The sequence below is a fragment of the Propithecus coquereli genome, unplaced genomic scaffold (assembly GCF_000956105.1).
Source record: "Propithecus coquereli isolate 6110/MARCELLA unplaced genomic scaffold, Pcoq_1.0 Scaffold435, whole genome shotgun sequence".
Classification (NCBI taxonomy): domain Eukaryota; kingdom Metazoa; phylum Chordata; class Mammalia; order Primates; family Indriidae; genus Propithecus; species Propithecus coquereli.
Window position 1 is genome coordinate 2,175,885 of NW_012150119.1, and position 19,862 is coordinate 2,195,746.

Sequence of the window (19,862 nt, forward strand, 5' to 3'; positions counted from 1 at the left end):
TCAGGATATTGTTTCCATTCCAAAGGGCACTGAGGAATTATAGTCATTACCTGGAGTTACAGTCATTACCTACATTCCAGGCAACAAGGAGGAGAATGAGGGAAAAGAAAATGGACCTTCTTTCCAGCTGAGTCAGCTTCTTTTAAGTGCTGTGTTCATATTTGCCAACTCTAACTGCAAGGAATGTTGGCATCTTAGCTCAAGCTGCCATAAAAAGTTACCACATACTGTGTATCTTAAACAACTGAAATTTATTTCTCAGAGTTCTGGAGGCTGGGAAATCCACGATCAAGGTGCGGGCCAAGCAGATTTCAGACTGAAGCCTCTTTCCTTGGCTTGCAGGCAGCCACCATCTCCCTGTGTCTCATATGGCCTCTTCTTCATGTGCCTGAGAAGAGAGTGAGCTCTCTGTTGCCTCTTACAAGGACACTAATCCTAGTGGATTAAGGACCCACCTTTCATTACATTCATCTAACTTTAATTATCTCCTTATATACCCTATCTTCAATGCAGTCACATTGGGAGTTAGGGCTTTAACATAGAATTTTGAGATGTTCATAGAATTGGGAAGTGTAGCCTTTTAGCTGGGTGCATTGCAGCTCCAAATAAAGGAGGATCTCATTAGGAAGGATGAAGGGAAGAGTGGATATTGGGTGACAGCTAGTAGTTACTGCCACAGGGGCTCTTGCCTAGGTTTCCCAGGTTGGTAATTGGGAGCTTGGAGTTGGAACCCTATGGAGTGTACATAAAGCATGCAAGAGTGACCTGTTGAAAATTATGCCTAGAAAATTATAAAGGGAAAGATGAGGGATATTTAGGAATTATGTTCTCAAGAAAGTCTATCCCAAGGGGCAGTCAGGGAACTTTTTTTTTAAGACTATAACTATAGGTAAATACTTAACAAATAAGGGCAACTTTACGTCTTTACTGATTTTTACTTTTCACCTATCTTCTCAATGGCTGTGTTTTCTATTGTTCACATTCTTTCCTAGACCTCTTTTGTAGTTCAGGACAGAAATGATTGACTGCCTAAAGTTCAATGGTAAGGTTCAGGTCAGGCTTGCAGATTTAGTCAGCCCAGTGCTGTATTTATGTACAGTCCTCCTTTGAAGCCATCATGGTTGGACTAACTGTTAAAACAATAGCTGTGAAATTGACTCAGTTTTACTGGAAAAATTGCCAGCCCAGTATTAATAATGATTGAATGAACATGCCTTTGTGTTGTCATAACCATGGAAAGTTTTTCCATGGTTTTTACAACTCTTTTTCTGTCTAAATGAAAAACTTAGAACTCTAGGTAGTAATCACATTGTCCTGTTCACCTTTTTCTTTTAACAACTTCACTGAGGTATAATTCACATACTCTGCAATTCACACATTAAAAGTGTACAGTTCAGTTGCTTTTAGTATATTCACAGAGTTGTGTATCTGACACCATATTCAATTTTTGGACATTTTCATTAACTGAAGAAGATACCCCACATCTATTAGTTTTCAACTGGTTCACTTTCAAAAAGAAAAAAAGGACTTTATCCCGAAACCATACAAGAGACTACAGTCAGCTAAACTATTAGCAGAGATATTCTATAATACTAAAATTTGATCTTTAACGTAAAAGAGATAATATTGTAACTTATTATTCTGTGATTTTATATAGTAACATCATTCCTTTCATTTGCATTCTCAAGAATGCTAGTAAGAAGTGTCATATAATGTAATCATAAGAGTGATACTGCATCACCTTTACTGTATTCTGTTGGTTAGAAACAAGTCACAGGTCCCACCGACACTCAAAGAGAGGAGCTTACACAAAAGGGTTAGTGCCAGGAAGGTGGGGATCTTAGGGACCTCTTGGAGCCTGTCTGCTACAGCCCTTAAACTAGTGAATACTTTTTAAATGTTGCTTCCAGTTTACAAGTAATTTTAATTAACTTTTCCCAGCTACCCTCAGCAGTAGGCTGGTGCTGTCTGTTTTACTAGTGATTAAACTGAGCCATTGAGACGGTATTTACTTGCCAGTGATCAGAGAACAGTAATAATTATACTTGGAGCTTCTTTATGTTAGAATGTTTCCTGGCTTAATCTATCTACTTCATGAAAAAGATTACTGGGAAAATTTCTCTATTCTTGCCTAGACCTGATTTCCATCTTAAAAGGTCAGTTCTGGCTTCACTTATACCTAAATGGTCACTTATGCCACTGATTTCTGGGGTTCTTGTGATTCCGGATGCTAGAATGCCAAATAATATGAGTGAAAGGATTTTGAACTGAAAAGCACTGTGTGAATGAAAGCTGATGTTATGAGTTATGATTTGGAAATCTGTTATTTGGAATGTTGGTTTACTAAGTTGTTATCTAGACAGAGTGTATTAATCTTTGAACTGTAACCTTTAATCTTGTTTATTAATATATATGATTATTCTGGGGGAAAGATTTTAAAATTCTAAGTATTTTGAGGACCTTAAAAGTAGCTACAGAGAACAATTTTACTAAATGGAGAAAACATTCCTAGATTTTGGAAGAAGAAAAATGAATGACCAAGTATGTAAACTTTCCTTGTTGATATCATGAGATCAGAGTTTAAAAGAGATTCTGATCATTTAGTATGAAATTGGAAAATGTACTTGATATTCAGTGGAATCTTTCTCTTCATGTATGTTGCACTCTAGGTTGATATAGTTTCATTCCTACACATGGGGGTTTGTGTGTGAGTGAGAAAGAGAGTGAGAGAGAAACTGATTTTACATTTTTCATTGGATTTGCTTTTTTACAAAGCATGGTTAGAAGTTAATACTTTGATCTCCAGGTTGGGATTTTGGAGGTGATTTTTTATGTAATGGAAATATGTAATGAGTGAGCTCTTCTGTCCACTAGTCACTCATTTTTCACACCCCCACCCCTATCTATTGAGCAAGGGCTGAAAGGTTCAGTTTGAATAGCACATGGCTGTTCCTCTCAGAGTCAGCTAGCTATTCACTTAACTCTTCCCACACCTCGGCATGGTATTAACAAGAACAGGACCATATCCTAAGGCATTAGTTCCCAAACATTACTGGAATCACCTGGGGATCTTTAAAAATACTATCTTCTGACTCCCATCTCCAGGTATTCTGATTTAATTGCTATGGGATGATACCCGAGCATTGGGATTCACAGGTGTAGCAAACTTTGGGAATGGCTGTACTAACTAAAGATTGAGGCTCTGGAATAATTAATGTTGGATAAAGATAGGATAAGAACTTTTTGGAAATGAGGCTTGCAGCTCTTGGAATTCTCACTTGATAATACAGTTTTGCAAAATTTGAACAAGATCTTGTATTTGGGAATGAAAACTGATTTGCAGAATTAGTTTCATCAGTAAATGGTAATTTGGTTTTATGAATCCCATTGAAGCTATGTCTACTTACTACCTAAATTTAGGTCTTTCTTAATTTGGTATGTAAGAAAACAAGATGACACATACAAAAAACTCCAAAAACCTGGAGGTCAGACTGTTTTAGTAAATCATGAGTAAAATCTTCCCACACATTAATCAGTGCTAGCTAAAAGAAAAAAGTTAAAACCTCTTTAAAATGTGGAAAAATTGCTTCCCAATATTTTAACAGAGAGAGACTGAGAACACACAGCATTGAGTCATCAGGAAAACTGAAGATCTCCCCTGAACAACACTGGGATTTCACTGCAGAGGACTTGAAAGACCTTGGAGAAATTGGACGAGGAGCTTATGGTTCTGTCAACAAAATGGTCCACAAACCAAGTGGGCAAATAATGGCAGTTAAAGTAGGTGATGCCATGATTATTTTTGGTACTTTAATCCATTAGGTGAAATTTTGTGGTGCAGTAATACCACTATTGTTCTGTTCTTTCTTTTGTGGTAAATGTAGATGTTTGAAAAATTATTTCTTTGACTTCTTTGAAGGTGTTTTGTGTAGAGATTGTCTTATCAGCGGCACATTTTCTATCTCCCTGGGAACACGAGTGTATGAAGTGTGCATGTTCATTGCATTTTTGGCATGATGCATTAATATGTTTTAAACTTCAGGCGCTTCTACTGCCAAGGTGAGTTCAGGCTGGGCGGCTGCACCCCTGGGAGCAGGGCAGTGCTGCACTGAGCCAGGCGGGAGCTGAAAGAAGAGGCAGCACACTGGGTTGGGCAAGGTGCGGGGCTAGGGCTAACAGCAGTCTTACTGAAGGTTTCCTGGAAACCACACACATGCTGTTGCCACTAACCTCAACCTTACTCGGTCCTGACCAGCTGGGCTTCTGTTTGTTTATTTCATCTCTACTCAGTACTGCCCTGTTCCCTGGTTTTAAAGTTGTATTGAAATGCATACCTTGTGATAATGTCACATTCTGTCCTTATTGTGAGTGTCATGCCACTTAATATGTTTATTAAAAAAAAAAAAAAAGACCAGAAATGGTGATTTGGCCAGTAGACATGCAAACTTATGTTGGTTGGTACCTGTGATGAACTGGTGGTTTCCATTTGACCCCAGAGGGTCTGTGTAATCGTAATTTATTCATCTGTTTGTTCGGATGTTTGACAGATATTTGCTCTGTGTAAGATATTTCAGGAAAGTCAGCAGTGAGGGAGGGGAAGACAATTTAAAAAGAAAAAAGCTAGATAATGGCCATACCCTCACTGAACACAAAAAATTCCTACGGGAACAATGTTCTAGTTTAAAGAATTGAAAGTGGATTTGCACACAGTCTAAGCTAATCATTTTCCTGTTAATCTCCTATCTTAAGAGTTGGTCAAAGTGGCTTTATGAGAGAAGGGACCTCAGTTTTTTATTTGACATTTGGGAACAGATTTATATCATTATTATAAAATGCTTTCTGTGTAGACGTCTGTTGTGAGCCGTATCTCACTGTAACTATTGTAGTCTCCATTGTTGAGCATTTCTCTTCCCTGGGCCATATGAAAGTAATGTTAAATTAGTGGTGGGGAAAATTTTTATGATTCTTTCCATAGATTCTGAACCTTGTTTTTGACCATATTTTTACAATGTGGTTAGAACTATAGACTTTTCCTAGGAAGATGTGTACATATGCAAAATTTTGCATACAATCTGTAAACCTCTAAAAACGCACAGGCTAAGACCTGTGCTCTGGATTATATGTTAAGATAAAATACTGTTTTCTTGGAATGTGAAATGATTTCTCTATTCTTACTATGTGCCACTGCAGTATAAGTAGAAAGAGAGTCATTTTATTTAAACTCTCTTGGATGAATGTGTCATTGCCCTTATGTGCTATCTGTGTGTGACATCCGGTTTTAGTCAGCTGGGTCTTAAGGGAATGCTTTCCTATATACCTGAAGTTCTAAACTCTTCTCCCAGGCACTAGGAAAAGTACCTTAAAAAAATTATTTCCTGCTTTTTTCAGTTTGTGCTATGTGTGCTTCAACTATGTTGATCGATATCATAAACCATTTTAGTAATAAGGGTCAACTCTAGTCATGGTTAAAAGGTTTTAAAGGTAAAGAAGTTACTTCATTTTGACATTTAAAAAAGTTTTCTCAGTGATTAATTTGATAATATTTCAAGTTATGTAATGCTTACAGCATTGTTGGGGACCAGGTGATCCGAATCAGGATGTCCAAGCAAATCTAGGGACATAGGAGAAAAGAGTTAGAGTAGATGAAGTATCACAGTTCAGACCCGTGGGCTGACATTGAGTGGAATTACACAGATTGCTAACAGAGAAGAATGACTGTGAGCCTCCAGTGTTTGACAATTTGTCCTCCTCCTAACCCTGCTTGCAGTGTAAATCCTGCATGCTTAGAGTACCAGCTTCCCTTTTGTTTTAGTACAGACTCATGTCCAGATTGACTTCTTGAAATTATGCATGCCCTTTTCATGTTTATAGGCTATGTGAGAAAAAGAGGAGAGTAGAAAAGAAAGAATGAAAATGAGAGGGAACATAAGGCAATGAAGTTGCTCTCATAAAAGATGGCAGGCAGTGTAATCTGGATTGTTATCTGAAGGGTTAATGCTGCAGTAAAGTTGCCATCTTGTGGGAATTAAATAATACTGAGCAGGTAGGTGGGGATAGGATGTCATGTTGATCATTATGACTTTTCAGTTGTTTAAGGTTTAGGTGCTTAGGCCAGACTGAGTTAGTAATGTGGCCTTGTATGTAAGGGTTTCAGGTGTTTTCTCCTTTTGGTGATCTGCCTAACTTGTTCCATTGATCCTCAACTCTACTTTTTCAACTCTTCTGTTGGATTGATTTAAGCGTTCCTGATCCTGGCCTGGTAACCTGATCTTGATTCCTGCATTCTAACTTTCCATGGTATTTTTCTTTTGACTTCAGTGTCCTTGACCTGGAATTGAGACCTAGGTTAACCCTGCTTAGTTGGAAGGACTAGAGCCCTCCACTGACAATATCAGCAGCTTGCAGCTCAGCCCTTCCCTGAGCAGTGTGGGGCTTTCATCTGCTGATTGGGTAGGTCTCCGTGGTGCAGATGGTAAAGCAAGTATGGAAAGTTAGGGGTCAGAAGAGTATGGCTTGGCTTATTTTACCACCACTGTAGGGACCATGCCGGTTCTGTCCAAAGTTCCGTTACTGAATGATTTCTGTGGTGACTAAGATGATGATGGGAGAAGGAGGTTCATTTTAGGGGTTAAACATTGGTCTTGCATATTGTTCTGAAAATGCTAGAATGATACTTGACAGGGATGGCCTTAAATTGAAAACTCCTTTTTGATATTATAGAGTGCTTCGTTAGGCAGTTTTATTCAGTTTTGAAAGGCCACAGTGATCCTATTTGATTATCCAAATCAACTTGTGGGATGCAGAAGTCATGACTATGTTGTTTAAAATTGAGACTGGATTCTAGTATCTTATGTTCCTGTTTGATTGGCCAGATCATGTGACTTACTTAGATATCTGCAGTTGACTTAGTCATATTATTTTATGCTTCCTAATATTGCTTAAAAGCTGTGGTGTTGCACATGAAAAGTGTAAAGTGGAGAACTTGTGGAAATGGGCTGATACCAGGGATGTGGCAGGGCTGCCCTCTAATCAGCCTTGAACTCCGGTCCCTTGCGTAGGTGGGGTTGGAACTCTGTATGCTTCTTTTGTTGTTGGTCCAAGTTAGTGGTTTTCAGACTGTGAGTTCTTTATGTTAACAGAATTTTATGTGGAACCCAATAAAAAATAGACAAAATCAGTATTATTCTGGTTGATGTAGGGAATAGGAAGTAGAGACCCTGTCTACAGCCATATTGGAAGCCCACAGGGTACCAGTTCTGAGGAAACTATAGGGGTCTAAGTAGGACAGTTTGGAAGTGGTGATTATTCTAGGTGAATTTTAATCAACCATTATATGTTTCTGAACATTCTGGATATCTAGTTTTTGAAACCTACCAACACTTGGTTGACCAAAATGAATTGCGATATCGGACTATTTCCCATCTTACATAGTTACTGGGAGAAAAACCTGTCTTGTCACACCTCACTCTGCATGGAGGTCATATTTGATATATTTGATATATTTCCTGCGTATTTTCTATCATTCTTTGTTGTCTTATGGCCATACCTCTGAAATTGGTTATATATTAGGTTTCTATTGTTGTCTCACTTTATTGTCGTGGGTACTGGAGTGATGATCTGTTATTTATGATCTTTAGGTCCTTCAAAATTTCAATGTTAATATTGACATTGTGTTCTTTAAATGTGGATGATGTAGTTAATAAAGAGGAAGAAGATGATACCACTCTTATCAAAGCATATCAAGGTTGTTTCATTAACTATGCCCTCAGGGCAGCTCTTCCTATGATGTAACATAACCTATTCTTTTCGAACTGATATCCCAAGTTCTCTAATTGTGCATAACAGAAGGTAATGTAAAAGAAATTAATTAATTGGGCCTCAGTATCCCCCAGTGAGAAGAATGGGAGGTATTGCAATTAATTAATCAATTAATTAGGCCAAGATACAACTGGGAGTTCATTAAATTGATTTTAAAAGACTTGGATGATTTTGTAATTGAGATTTTACAATTAAGATCCTTCTGGCCATAGTAAAAGTATATGTGTGTTTGTAAACAAACAACTGACTTAGCGAGTACTATTTGTTACTTTTTTGACATACAAGGAAATTTTTTATCTGTGATAAGAATTCTAGATACCTTGCTTTTTTTTTACTGTTTGTTTTGGCTAATGTTGCCATCTGCTTTGACCTTGTTAGTGATGGCATTGTGAGATGTAATGGGCATTTTTATGTGTGATCGAGTTAGAAGACTCTAGCAGCTAAGGATGAACTTAGGCACCAGGGATGAGTCTTGCTACATCTGTGGAATAGATAGAATCTTTGTTCTGCAAGTTAGGAAGATAAGAATGCCTAAGATTTCCTGTGGCGCCGTGGAAGGTGATCGCATATTGATGTGCTGCAGTGGTTTTTAGGGTTTTCCAGCTTTGTGTTAGAGCTGAATTTTGGACATTTTGCTGGGAAAGCAGCATATTTGTTTGTAAGGATCAGAATAGTGGTGACGCCCTGGGATCTGAGTGTGATCCCGCTCTCCTATCCCATATATCACTGACTTAGGTTGATCTGAAGTCAGTTGTTGACTGGCAGTGGACTCTCCTTCATATTTTATTCATAGATGCTAACCTTAGAGGGAGTCTTTAGCAAGGAACGTTTAATGAACAAGAATATGTTTATGGCATAGCAGTATTGGTGTTTGCAGATCACAGGAACTGGACACATTTTCAAAATATCATTATCACAACTGTATCAAAGTATTTTTCGTTCTTTTCATCTTTTGATTTTAAGTGTAATACTGTTGAATCTTTATTATATTACTCTTCGTTTTCTTTGGAGAAGAGTTCCACCTAAGGTCCCATGTGGTATGTTTGTTCATATACCAGTTCTAGGATTTCTGCATGGGTAGTAAGATATTTACCAATGTTTACTTGGTACAAAAAGTAGACAGCTGTCATCATAGGGAGCTTTTGGTTTGGTTTTTGTCCTGGGAGTGGTTGTTTTAGACATCATATTAATTTGTCAAGACATCTGATAATTACTTGAAATATGGAATACAAATTCTTTTGGTAACCTTAGATGACAATAAGTGCTTATGTAGAGGAATGAGCCATATGCACTGAAATATGAGCTTTAGTTAACTGTTAGTGATAGCAAATCCCAAATAACTTTGCTGAAGAGTAAATATCTTCTGGTGTTCTGATTTTTGTGGTTGGTAAATTGAAAATGACACTTTGCCTTGCTAATGGCCAAATTACTAGTAGCTTGCATCATTTTACCCATGTCAATTTGTTTTAGTCAGTGCCTGGAATAATCTCTAAAGCCCTATAATTATCGAATTCATCACCTTACTGAGTTTTCTTATATCTGTGGCCTAATTTCTGATTGGGGAACTCACCTCTCTTTCACTTTGGAATATTCCTATCTTGCTCCTAACTTCTCTAAGCAGCTAAGGGTGAACCTATGCAGCAGGGATATGAGTCTCCTACTTTACTCTTAGTACCTTGTTATACTGCCCTCTGGACCCTCAGCTGAGCCATACAAAAACCTGAAAAACATTTATCATGTGAGAATTTAGAGACCGTATCTACCAGGACTGATGGTTATGCCCTTCCACATCAGTTTTCCATTTCTTACACTCCCCATATCTCATTTCCTCCACACATTTTCTCTCTTTCAAAATAAAACAAAAATAGTATCAGAATTGATAGCCATTCTGTAAGTTTATTTGATTATATTGCTCTTTTCAAGTCAGTCTGTGACACCGCTGGTTTCTAAAGTCAGTTTCTGGACTCCTCAGTTCTTGATTCCTGGTATGTTTGCTGATCACTCATATTCTTTTGGCCTGGAATCTGAACATCCTAGGAACTGACACCTGTCATACACACTGTGGAACTACTGTTTTTAATCAAGAGTATATGTGACTTGTCATCAGTTCTTCTTTGCTCTGAGTCTTTCTTGTGTATAATGAACCTGTTTTCCCTTTCTCCAAGCAGGAATGGGATCAGGTAACTTGGAGTGCCTCCTTACACACACATTGTTTGAGAGAGAGCTTGTCATCCACCTAACCTTATAGCTTGAGTTGGTAGGAAGAAAAACTCTGGGTTGGTCTGGTGAGAATCAGTAGTTGTCACATCAGGACACAGGCAGTCACAGAATGGGTCATTCCAAGGCAGGCTCTGGTGCTTTGGGATAAGGTGTGTACCTGATCTCTCTAGAAACTGAGATATCTTTGAGAACCCCAACATGGAGATACAAGGGTTAAGTTTGAATCAGAGTGAGTGGCAAGAACCACTATCAGAATCAACTAGGTATTTACTTAGCACCTAGGCAAGATGCTTCTTAGGACCTACACTGTGAGCCTTTCTTATTTTGCTTCCTCTACAGTTCCACCCATAGCCATCATGCTGTCAGCCTGCCTTCTTTTTCTCTTTGCCACATTGGAGCCTTCCTGACCTTACCCCGTAATAGAGATTGCTTCATTATCATTCTCTTTCCCTCTTATTTCCTCTCCCTGTCTCTTCTCACCCCTGAAAATAAGTTTAGAAAAGGAAGGTAAACAAAAAAAGTCACCGTTAGAACTGTATTATGGCATAATATCTCAGTAAGAAGGGGTCAAATTAGTTTTCCTTGGGAATGTATACTGCCTATTTCCATCCATCCTCCTGTTTGCTTCTTTTTCCTCTGCCCTTCCCACCTCTAGTCCTTTAGTGAATTTAGTTTTATCAGTTCCCTTAATCCCTTTTCTTTACAACAATGCGTTGTAATCTACTTGAAAGTTCTTCATACTTATTGATGTTAGTTTTATCACTTGCCATTCATCCCTGATGAGAATCAACACGTGGTATGTGGGAGGTGGGTTTGGACATAGGCTAGAGGATCATGTCAGTGTGAAGAGACAGTTCCCCTGGAGATCTCAGTGTAAAATTGGAGGACATCTAGAACCTTACCACATTTACACAGTTGTTCAGCATCTGTAAAAGGGTTATTTACACCTTAAATTCAAGTTGTTAAAAATGGAGGCATTCCACATAAGGCTAAGAATAAGCTGTCACCATTTAAATTTACCAATAACTTCTAGATGCCATGTTGCACAACAAGAAGGAAAGCAACCTTTCAACAACTTCTTGGTATTGGGCCCCTTCTGTATAATTGGGACTATTCTCAAAGTGGATATTCTTATGATTTTTTTTTTTTTAGACAGAGTCTTGGTCTGTTGCCTGGACTAAAGTGCTGTGGCGTTAGCCTAGCATACAGCAACCTCAAACTCCTAGGCTCAAGTGATCCTCCTTCCTCAGCCTCCCTAGTAGCTGGGACTACAGGCCTGTGCCACCACGCCTGGCTAATTTTTTGTTTCTATTTTTAATTGGCTGGCTAATTTTTTCTATTTTTAGTAGAGATGGGTGTCTCACTCTTGCTCAGGCTGGTCTTGAACTCCTCACCTCAAGTGATCCTCCTACCTTGGCCTCCCAAAGCGCTAAGATTACAGGCATGAGTCACTATTCCCTGCCATTCCTTTGATTTTTGATAGGGTGGGAGAGGGCAAGGGGATCATTTTTAAATGAAAAATTTTTAGCTTATCCTATGGAACTTGTTAACTTTCTATCACTGCAGCCTAGTCCATATAGAACTCCCAGCAACTGAATTTGTGACTGTTCCAACCAATAATGGCATGAGCTGGACTGGCAGTTTAGAAAAATGAAGCTCTTTGGAATTTTTTTAAATTGGGTAAGAACCACGTATAATATTAATAGTTCTAAAACCAGAGAACTGGGAATTTAATCCTTTTTCTCTGTGTCTGTTAGTGACTCTTAATTGGAGTTATTTTGGCATTTCTGACCTGTATCTACATGCTGTTTTTATTGCTTTTTTATTTTACCTGCTTTTAAACTTTTACTAGGCTTATATTCAACCTTGAATACAGATTTGGACAACCTTTTTTAGAATTTTAACTTAAAGTTTATGAATTTTCTCATTGTAGAAAACTACTTATATAGGGTAGTTCTTGTCTTGATTTTAAATGTTTTCTTTACATTGAACATGGGCTATCTGGATTGTATCCAGCCATGTAACCGTTCTCATTACATTAACAATGCTGGATACTTTACAGACAGCACCCATATTCCAAATAAAGTAAAACTTGAAATAATCTGAAAATGCTTTCAATAATTGGGAAAAGAGGTAGATTGTGTTTTAAGTAGTACAGTTTAATTTGTTCCAAGGACATGTAATAAGTTAATAAAATAGTGACAAGTAAAAGAGCTCAGTAACCCCATAATGAATAAAAAGAATGATTTTGATGAGTTCTGATATTTGGATGAAAATGAAACTTTTAAAAAATTTAACATTCTTGAGATAATTTTCTTAAATATTTTGTGGTCTCATGTGGGGTTTTCATTCCACTCTTTATTTTAAAAAAAGAAAAATCAGCCTTACCTAACTTTCAAATTTATGATATAAATAAATGAAAATTTCCTGTTATTCAAGGTTTTTTATCAATAGATTTGATTTCTGAAAATAATAATTACAAGAGAATTTCAAGTAATATAATCGACTTCACTTTGGACTTCCATTTTTCTGTGCTGTCTATTCAGGACAGCTTTATAAAGGAAAGAGAAATTTGTTCTTATTGATGTGTTCAATTTTTAGATAGCTGTGCTCCTTTAATATTAGAAGATCTTGGCCTTGCTTGTTTCAAATGGTAGAAATCTTTCCCATAGATATTGCTCTGATGTTCTATTAGAAAAACTTTCCTGGTAGTGTTGTTTGTCACTAAATATTCTCTAGTTTGAATCATTGATTATCATTAAGTGTTCTCCAACTTGAATTATATATTGAGTTATTGAATTAAAATCATTAATTTGAAGTTAATGCTATTGTAGGCATGTACTTGTAGTCAATAGCCTTTTGAGTTCCTTTAGGCCTTTTGAATTAATTTAGTTTAGTAAGAGTTAGCTGTACTTGCTCATTCCCAAACAATTCAAATATAATACCCGCAGCTACTCTTGTAACCACTGCCATATACTTGGATAAAATGTTCAGAGAGTATGAGGAGGTATTAATCTGCTGAAAAGCATCCAGGAACACAATTTCACGTTAGATCAGTAGGCTTCCAGCCTCTCTATGTTCTATTTTATACTAGAAGTGGCACTGAAGAATATGTTACAGATGAATAGATTTTCCTGCCATACTGATGATGTCAAAGGTTAGAGCTGTGCCAGAAACTCTATCTACATTCTGGTTAATAAAATTATCTATCTATCTATCTATCAAATTTATTTTTGTAGAGACAGTAGGGTCTCGCTGTATTGTCCAGGCTGGTGTCAAACTCCTGGCCTCAGGCAGTCCTCCTGCCTCGGCCTCCCATAAATTCTGGAATTACAAGCGTGAGCTATAGGACACAGCCTGGTTAATAACAATTCTGTCAGGGATTGTCTCAATATCAGATATCAGTCACATGATGGGGCTTCAATTAGGCCTCTAGATCATGCAGTAACATGTATTGAAAAATATAGGGAGTTTGGAAGTTGGCTTCCAAAAGTCAGTTATTGATGATAACTAATGAGGTTTTGATTATAATATGCTTTCTAAGAGTTGAATGTAAGTATTTGTACAGATGTAAATTTAGAAAACCACATAACCAGTTTTAGGAAACAGAAAGTAAACTAGCAAACAAGATATCTTACAGTGTTTTATAAGTGTGCGTTTTGGTATATTTACATTTGCCCATATATGCATAGAAGTAAAAATAGGAAAAAATTATGTTTTTCAACCTTCTATAGTGAGAGTGCTTTAACTAGTAGGTAGAAATCTCCAACCAGAGAGTCATTTAATTTTTCATCCCTGCTTGTCTCTAATTAACAACTTAGTCTGTTTTAAATTTAGCTGTATGGGATTATTAAGATTCTTTTAAAAATAATTACCTTCTTGAATTAGTATTTTCGCAGCCACACTTTTAGTCATTTTCTACAAAACAGGTATAAATGTAGTTAAAATGTTTACAAAAATTATCATTGTCATGTTTTGAACAAATACAGATCACATCTGTGCTATTTTGACTTTTTAAATATATCCTTTTTGAGCAAACATTATACAGATATTGATTAAAAGCAATATTATTAATCACCAAACTATGAAAATATAGAAATGAGAAGGGAAATTTCTTAACTTTAACAAAAACTAGTCTTATTTTGTTTCTATTTTTTATTCTTATTTTTTTCCTTGTTTATCTGGGCAGTGATATTTAATGTAAAAGTTTTAGATAAATCTGTGTATTTAAGATAGATGCCAATTAATAAGTTTTACTTGGTATGGAATATTATAGCTAGCAAGTTATAAATTTTTTTTAATTTTTTTTTATTTCAGCATATTATGGGGGTACAGATGTTTAGGTTTTACGTATGTTGCCCTTGCCCCCCCCCCCGCAAGTTATAAATTTTAAGTAGCAAAATTAAATTTGTGTTTGGAGTATATGGAATCCCTCATTTAGAGTCAAAAATTAAACGGAGAGAACCTACTTCTATTCCTTAAACAACTGCTTATTCTCATTTCACGTGGAATACATATTTGTGTCTGTCTATGCCTCTGATGTCTCTTCTGTAAAATGGGCTCAGGAATGTAATTGACTGCCTTCAGCCCTTTCAAGAACATTAACAGATACCTTGAAGTGTTTGGAAGACAAAATGCTGCCTTGTGTATTTTTTGATACTAACATACCTTGTGAGTATGTGCTGTATATTGTACACAGTGGTTCGGTGTGGCATTGTGAACTTTTTTGTGAGAACAGAAGTTGTGTGCATGCTTTGATGTTACACTATAATTCCATTATTAATGTTTTATAATTTCTGAACTTGATTCTTTGTTATCTCTGGTGCAGTGGGAGCTGTCCCTCTGAACACCTCTATGTTCTATATTATTCCTGGATGGGAGGTGGGCGTACTTACTGATTTCTGGCAGTCTCTTAGAAGTGTGCAGAGAATTGTTGTATGTGTTGGTTAGGGATATGTCCCAGGTCTGCAGTGTATCAAGGAGCGCTTCTTCAGCTTAGGAATAGATAAAAAGAGTCCTGTTCCCTCATTTTTAGGTTTTCTTCCACGGGTGTTTGTTGCCTGGCATGCTGACTCATGGGTTGGAGAGTCAGCTAGAACTTTTTGTTCTTAATGTATAGGTGTGATGAAAGGCGAGAGTCCCAGTCTAGGATTTGTGAGACCTGGACTCTTGTTTGTTCACTGCCCCTACTTAGTGCTCTTTTTTTCTGTTCTGGACTGTTTTCCATCTCTGGGAATAAGGATGCCGTGGTATGAGGATGTTAGGGAGTGAAAAGAGATTTTCTTGTATTAGATGCTTGGATTCCATACAATTCTGAAATGGTGACTAAAAGTATGTATAAAGCTACTTATAGTTACTCATATGAAAACTGTTATAACTCATAATGATTTGCTTTATATTTGCACATGGGGGTTAACTTTCACTGCTCAAGAACTTTATTGCATAACTTCCAGCATCATTAGTGAATGCTTATGGATAAAAAGCTTTGTGGCCTTTAAAGAATTCCTAAGTGCTATTTTGTTAAATTTTCTGTGATAAAAATTATTCTTACGAAGTATAAGGAAGGACGATAATTTTCATGTCTGGTTAATATTTGTGAAGGTTGGTTATTTTCAGTCTTGTGGTAGAAGTTTCTAAAATCGTTTTATGTTTTTGTGACATCTTTTGTCATTCTTTTCCAGAGAATTCGGTCAACAGTGGATGAAAAAGAACAAAAGCAACTTCTTATGGATTTGGATGTAGTAATGCGGAGTAGTGATTGCCCATACATTGTTCAGTTTTATGGTGCACTCTTCCGAGAGGTAGGAGTAAACTTTTTGGGTTTTAGCTGACCAGTGAATATCTAATTGGGACAAATAAGATGGCAGGATTAGATTCTAATCTTCAATGAAATACCATAAATTAGTAATAAGTTAGTATCTCAATATTTTATTATATAGCCATGATAATTAACACATTAACTTCCACCATTCATTTTTCCTTTGGATAAACAGTGAATTTCTTATATACATATATGTATATTAATGTGTGTGTGTGTCTGTGTGTATGTGTATGTATTTGTGGCTGTCATTTGTAAATCCCATATTTCCTTTCTTTATTTACAGATATTTTCTTTTCTTCAAGAACTTGACAAATCAACTGACTTCTCAATATCAGTGCTTTTATTGTAGGTTTAGATTCTCTCTCTTTTGGCCTTGAGCTGCCTTCCCCCTACCCCTCTTTTTAAGTTTTACTCATTCCTGTCATCAAATGTACCTGCATTTAATGTAAACGTTTATTTGTCTCCACCCACAATCCTCAGATATACCCATCAGACATGGAACATAACAATTACAATAGAAATTTTTTCTAATTTTTTTATCCAGATTTTTGTGTAGAAACTAGAATTCTTAATTTCTTGGTCTCATGATCATCTTCCTTCTTTTGGCCTCTGGCTGTTCTGTGTCCCAACTTGGGTTATCACTTCTGCCTCCAGCTGTCAATCCACTTACTCATTTCCAGTCATTTAGCTGCCTAAAGCGTGAAAGTGAGATTGGACTAGGAGTAGAGCTGGAGCTTTAATATTAATACTTTATGGTATCATGGACTGTCAAAAAAAATTGTGATATTTAATTTCTTGAACTGCTGAGCATTTCAGAGACTCTTAAAAAATACCATTCTCATTTTGAAAATGTTAGGATGAGCTGGTGAGTTGCTAATGAACTAGTAAGAAAAACCCTCTTTACCCTCTCTTCTTTTGGGAACTGGATCACAGAGTATAGCCTCTGGATTTTTGTTGTTGGCTTTAAAAATACTATTAATATATATATTTTTTTTAAAAGGAATGAATGTAGCACTGAATAGAAATATATGAAATCTTATAATTAGAAAAGATGTTAGAGGTTAGTCAGTTAATCCTCAACCCAATTCTGAAATTTTAATTTATTTTTCTGTGCTCTTAATAGGTAACTTTAGTAACTGGAAGTGTTCTACTTCTTGATGGAGCCCATTTTTTGTTGAATAGTGATTAAAAACTGTTAATTCTAAACTTTTGTAGTTTTTACTTTTGTTTTTGTGCTTTTTAATGACTTGAATATTCATTTTTGTGACCAGATACTTTGAATTTGTTAACTTTCTTCATCATTTCACATCACTATTACATCATATCAGTATACAGTCATGTATTCATATGTATGACTGTGTCCTGGACCTAAATATTATGTAATGTTATTCTGTTTGTAAGATCATGAACCTAGAACTTTCTTCATGTTACACAGGAATCTTGTCATCTCCTCCTACATCTATCCCCAAACAGTGAACTTATTCTTCACAATCATTAAATCCTGTGGTGACTTTACTCTTCATATCTTATGCAGAATGATAGTTATTTAGGGGCCGAACTAGATTTTCTCTCCTAACTAGATTCTACAGTCAGCCTTTTCAGTGCTGTGTTCACTATCACTATTGACTCCCACTGGCCTTATCTTAACCTAAAATTACCTCCATAGTGCTGGAATATACCAGTTCATTTCTCTTGTTCATTTATTTAATCATGCATTTAAGCACTGTTTAAACATACAGCCTCAGGTGAGGTAGTGTGGAAGTCTGATTATATGAAAGGAAGGCAGAGTAAATGATACCCATGATAAGACAAGGTAATGGAAACAAAGAGAAATGCTTAGAATAGTATCTGAACTGTATCCTTATGGTTTCTTATCATCAATAGATGAGTAAAATCTGGTTTTATCTCAGGAAGGTTAAAGGGAGCTGAGATATACAGCTATAAGCACTAACATTTGTCGAATACTTTATAGTTTTCACATGTATTGTCTTCCCAACAGTCTTAGGGGATTTGGTAGTATTATCCCCTTTTTCCAGAGAGGAAAATGAGATTTGGAATATTAATTTGACAAAAGTTACACAGCCAATACATGGCAGAGATGAGACTGCAGAGAAAGAAATCTCACTGTTCCTTCTATTTTATTACAAATGTGGTCCAGAGATGAAGAGTTTTTAGCTTCATTAAAAAAAAAAATCTGCTGTTTTAAACATTGTGATTTTTGAGTATGATAAAATGAAGGCTTAGGAATTACACAGTTAAGCAGTATAAAGTCACAAAATGCCTAAGTAGTTGAAACATGAACTTTCCCTCCAAATCTTAGAATGGAATAAGTAATAGGGATTTTCTGAATAATTAAAGATGAAGTTTTAGAAAAGCAGAAAGTTCACCTTTAAAGAGTGAATAGTCAAAGTATATGTCTTGAAGTTTCAAAGGCTAAAAATATTAAACGGATTTAATAAGGATTCAGAGAAACATTTTTCTTTTGAGGTTGATGACTTAAAAACATCTTTTTTGGTGATATGACCTTTAGTTCCAATAATGGATACAAAATTCTGGGTTTGTGAAAGGAAATAATAGAAATGAATGTATGTAGTCAGGACTTTTTACCTTATCCTACCACCACTGCTGTGCTTTTAATTTCTGTCACTGCGAGAGATCCTCCACGGATTTCATTTCATATAATTAATATGACCACAAGACTTCAGCTCTTGCTTTGATTCAGTCAGCCATTAATCAAGGAGCTTATGAGATTTCTTATTCTTGCAGCTACTATGTAGAGATTAATCTTGCTGTTGAGTAGTATTGAGCCTCTGGAAGTTCCATAATGTTATTCGGAGCAGTGAATGCATACTTAATCCTGAAATTGGTAACTTACATGTTGCCATTGTCTTCAACCATGTATGCTGCTTTCTAGGTTGGAACTATACTCAAAAAGCCCAAAGTGCAACATAGATTTTATTTCAATAAAATATTAGGATACTCAATTGCACAGGTTTCTAAAAGTCATTTCTAGACTTTGTAGATGGGGGGATTAAAAAAGAGCTTGATAATATTGCATAATGGAAGTAACTTTTAGCCTGTAATTTACAAAAGGGCTACCATTTATCTTATCAATGCTGAAGCCTAGTGTCACTTAAATAGTATATGAAATTTGAGAATTTAATAGCAAGTAAACCATCATTTCAGACATCTTTTGAGGTTGGGAAATAAATTCTAGTGCAGGAAGTACCATTATGAGTAACTTGTGATTGTACAAATTCATCAGATTACAGAAGGCAGTGAGTGATACTAGCTGAATTTAGTCACCCCTTTTTTCTACTCCTACTTCCACCCCCTTTCTTCTGTCTCTTTCCTTTCTCCTTGCAATTTTTTTTGAGACAGAGTGTTGGCTGTAACCTGGGCTAGAGTGGTGTTAGCCTAGCTCACAGCAACCTCAAACTCCTGGGCTCAAGCAATCCTCCTACCTCAGCCTCCCAAGTAGCTGGGACTGCAGGTATGTGCCACCATGCCTGGCTAATATTTTCTATTTTTAGTAGAGATGGGGCCTTGCTCTTGCTGAGGCTGGTCTGGAACTCCTGACCTCAAGTGATCTTCCCACCTCAGCCTCCCAGAGTCCTAGGATTACAGGCTTGAGCCACTGCTCCTGGCCATCCTTGCAAGTTTTAAATACAGCTTGTAGAAGTAAAATTGACAACTGATAAACTGCATATATTTAAAATGTACAGTTTGATAATATTTGACCAAATGTGTTAATATAAACCTGCAGGATTATCACCAAATCAAGATAATGAATGTACCCATCACTCACAAGTTTACTTATGCTCTATAGAAAATACACTCCACCCCTCTGATGTCCCCATCCTCAGGCAACGACAGATCTGCTTTCTGCCACTGTGAATTAATTTGCATTTTCTAGAATTTTATATAAATGAAATCATACCATATGTACTTTTTTATTTTTTGATTTGTCTTCTTTCACTCAGCATAATTATTTTGCAATTCA

General features: G+C 36.4%; 1 protein-coding gene across 2 annotated transcripts in view; it reads left to right on the forward strand.

The window, feature by feature from the left end:
- Positions 1-19,862, forward strand: part of MAP2K4 (mitogen-activated protein kinase kinase 4) — a 124,434-nt gene that overhangs the window by 59,814 nt on the left and 44,758 nt on the right. For both annotated transcript variants that reach the window (XM_012653952.1, XM_012653953.1), the window contains 2 exons: positions 3,606-3,780; positions 15,720-15,839. In XM_012653952.1, coding sequence (XP_012509406.1) covers positions 3,606-3,780; positions 15,720-15,839 — 295 coding nt within the window. The remainder of the gene's footprint in view (positions 1-3,605; positions 3,781-15,719; positions 15,840-19,862) is intronic.